At 47.8% G+C, this 3,454-nt stretch overlaps 1 protein-coding gene across 1 annotated transcript in view; it reads left to right on the forward strand.

Annotated features, from left to right (window-relative positions):
• The window catches only part of gdf5 (growth differentiation factor 5), a 7,395-nt gene extending 5,015 nt beyond the window's left edge, over positions 1–2,380 (forward strand). Inside the window, exon 2 of the mRNA XM_069714138.1 lies at positions 492–2,380. Coding sequence (XP_069570239.1) covers positions 492–1,495 — 1,004 coding nt within the window. The 3' untranslated portion in view covers positions 1,496–2,380. The remainder of the gene's footprint in view (positions 1–491) is intronic.
• The last annotated feature ends 1,074 nt before the right edge of the window (positions 2,381–3,454 follow it).

The raw sequence follows: 3,454 nt of genomic DNA on the forward strand, positions 1-3,454 counted from the left end.
GTTAAATCCTGTTGCTTTTGTGCTCATGGGTGTGTTTGTGTACTTGTTTTATGTAAGTTGTGAGTACCTAAATATTTGTATGTACTTGTGGGGACTCAAAGACTCAAATGTCCAAAAGTCTAGAAAAACATATTTAGTTTATCGCATAACGAAGAAAAGACCACTTTTACTTTTTTCATTAGAGTTGACACGATGACACAAATATCACGGTCATACAAAATGTAAACCAGTCTTTGATGTTTTTATCTGTGGTTGTGCTGGAAAGGAAAAGATGGAATCAGATAATATTTGACATCAACGATGTTTCGAGTCCACGAAAGAGATTTATTTAAAATAGATGTAACTTTTTAAAATTGGTGTGTTGAAGTGGAAGTTCTTTACTGAGCAGTATTTGTGTTTCCGTTTTCAAATGTCGACTTCTCGTTTCCCGTTCTTCAGTATCGGTGTTTTTCTGTGTGAATGTTTACCGATGTCTTTTCTTCCTCCCTCAGATGAACGTGGTCCTCAGCTGCGACGGCAGCGATATCACTTCAACATCAGCTCTCTGGAGCGAGACGGGCTGCTGGGGGCCGAGCTGCGCATCCTGAGGAAGCGCCTGTCTGACCCCCGCAGAGTCTCCACGGGCTCCGCTGACGGAGGAGGAGGAGCAGGAGGAGGAGCAGGAGGAGGAGCAGGAGCAGGAGCAGGAGGAGGAGGAGGGTCGTCCCCGTGCCTGAAGCTCTACACCTGCGCTTCAGGTAAACAGAAGCCGGTTCTGCTGCAGACGCGGACCGTGGAGGATCTGCTCAGCGGATTCGGCAGCAAATGGGAAGTGTTCGACGTATGGAAGGTGTTCAAGGGTTTGAAAAGCCAGCAGGAGCAGCTCGGCCAGCAGCTGTGTTTGGAGCTGGAGGCCCTGGAGCACCGAGGCGGGCGGCCCGCCGACCTGCGCTCGCTGGGCTTCGCCCGGCTCGGAAGGACCAACAAGGAAAAAGCCTTCTTCTTGGCGTTCGGCAAAAGCAAGAAGCGCGACCTTTTCTACAACGAGATCAAAGCGCGGTCGGGCCACGACAACAAAACCGTCTACGAGTATCTGTTCACCCAGCGGCGGATGCGACGAGCTCCCGCCGCGAGGGCCGCTAAAAAAATCCTGCAGCCGCCGCCGCACTCCCTCCCTCAACACCAGGCGGCGAAGACGAGGCCGCGCTGCCACCGGAGGCGCCTCCACGTCAACTTCAAGGAGATGGGCTGGGACGACTGGATCATCGCGCCGCTGGAGTACGACGCCTACCACTGCGACGGCGCCTGCGACTTCCCGATCCGCTCGCACCTGGAGCCGACCAACCACGCCATCATACAGACGCTCATCAACTCCATGGACCCGGAGTCCACGCCGCCCACCTGCTGCGTCCCGACGCGGCTCAGCCCCATCAGCATCCTCTACATCGACTCGGCCAACAACGTGGTCTACAAGCAGTACGAGGACATGGTGGTGGAGTCGTGCGGGTGCAGGTAGCGCCTGGGTTTCAGATTCTTTTGACATTACGGCCGAGTTTAAAACTGGAAGATCAACACTGGGCGAAAGAGTTGTTATTTTAGACTCTTCACACACTGGTGGGCTATGAGACATACCAGAGACCGTTAAAGACTAAACAGACGGAAGATAAACTCGTGGAGGTGATGCTCTCGAACGCCCACTCACTGAAACTGGTGTTGATGACGAGCGAACTGAGAGAAGCCGGTTAACAGACTTTATCTGGTGAAAAAAGACTCGTATGAACCTTTATTTTAATATTTCCCTTCAGATTTGTATCGATGTCCTGATCGGTGTAAAAAGTTTAAAATGCTCTCGAAACATAAGTGATTTATACTCAAAAATGCCCTTTTTCTAGCACTTATCTGATGGAGTAATTTGTATGCCTTATTCCACATTTGTTTTGTTTTGTTTTATAAAGCATGTGAAGAATTTCTGATGTATAAATACCAGCCAGTGATGAAGTGCTAGTCTGACCTGCTCCAAATGTGGGGAAGTTGCATAAACGAGTATTTCAATAAAAAATGTCAAATTGAACGAGCTCCAAGCTCCTGTCGGTGCCCCCCCCCCCCAACAAAAAGGCCCTGCAGACTAAACTTTCGAAGGAATTTTTGAGATTTTCAGATGCCAAAATGACAATTTAACCAGGAATGACGGTTTGATTTGGTCGGTTCAACAAACCGATGTAACTTTGGCAAGTTACAATGATGAAAATGAGTTCAAGGGTATTAAAAAGTCATTATTTATGAGTTTTTGTCTGTTAAAAATCTGCGCTCGTCATGTTTTCTGCAGCTTTGTCCAGGATCTGTATTTAGTTGTAAATTTAAATCCGAAAACAAACCAAACACCAAGGAACAAACCGGCTCTGCACCTGAAATGATTCGATGATCAATTATTTAGTCGTCTGACTTCAATCTAATAAATCCAAAATCCATTGTAAAATAAATATGTCAAAAAATTCTCTGGTATTATCTTCTTTCACGTGAATATTTACAATTACTCTACGATAGTGAACTGTGGTGGGAAACACCGAAAATCACCGAGAATCACCGAGAAACACCGAGAATCAGAGAAACACTTCTCGAGTCCCAACTTACAAACATTCAGGCTTGAATAGTAAGGAGAAAATAAATGCAAAAAAACCACCCAAAAACAACTGCAAAGAGACAAATGACCATGAAGAGGGAAACTATCTGCAGCGGAAAACAAAAATCCAGAAAAGTACCTGTCGATCCGGTACCATCAGGAGACATGCAGCTAAAAGAACTACGAAGAGACTCGGAACGACCACCGAGATGCAAATCAACAATAAAGAACCTCAAAACAACTGAAACCGAATACAAAGAGACTCAAAGGACCCAAAGACGTTGGTCCTCGGGGACGGAGACTCTTCAATAATCTGTCCTCTGATGACCAGCAGAAAGAAACGGACCAGCGTGGAAAGCGTTCGAGATCTCTACGGTCGCCGTGTCGTACGTCCGGCGGCAGCGACACGTGTGCGTCCGGCGAGCGCACCTGACCCTGAAGCCTCGCAGCTATTGGACGGAGACATTGCGCCGAGCGGACGGCTTTGTTTCTCTTGGAGACGGAGTGATGTAAGCATTTCCTTTAATCAAAGCTGAGGCACGCCAGCGGTACGACCGCCGTCTTCGGAAAAAAAAGCTGAGCTGACGAGGTGGGAGCGGAGAGGCTGAGCAGGACCAGACTTTCAACACCGAAGGAATCCTGCATTTAAAAAAAGAACAAAGTGCAGATGAGAGGAGGTTTTGTAGTCGGTGTCTGGACGGATGAGTTGGGACGGGAGGTGTTTTGATGGTCACGCAGCAGCAGCACAGCTCCGTTTCATCTCCTCATTAACACGTCATAAAAAGCCTTCAGAGTTTCCACGATCGCTCCCAGAAATGCAAACTTCAGATATTTCGTTTATCGCAGCTTTGACTT

The sequence above is a fragment of the Brachyistius frenatus genome, unplaced genomic scaffold, assembly GCF_029030835.1.
Source record: "Brachyistius frenatus isolate BFR_SWC_R1_liver_20210118 unplaced genomic scaffold, ASM2903083v1 Contig_126, whole genome shotgun sequence".
Taxonomy (NCBI): Eukaryota; Metazoa; Chordata; class Actinopteri; family Embiotocidae; genus Brachyistius; species Brachyistius frenatus.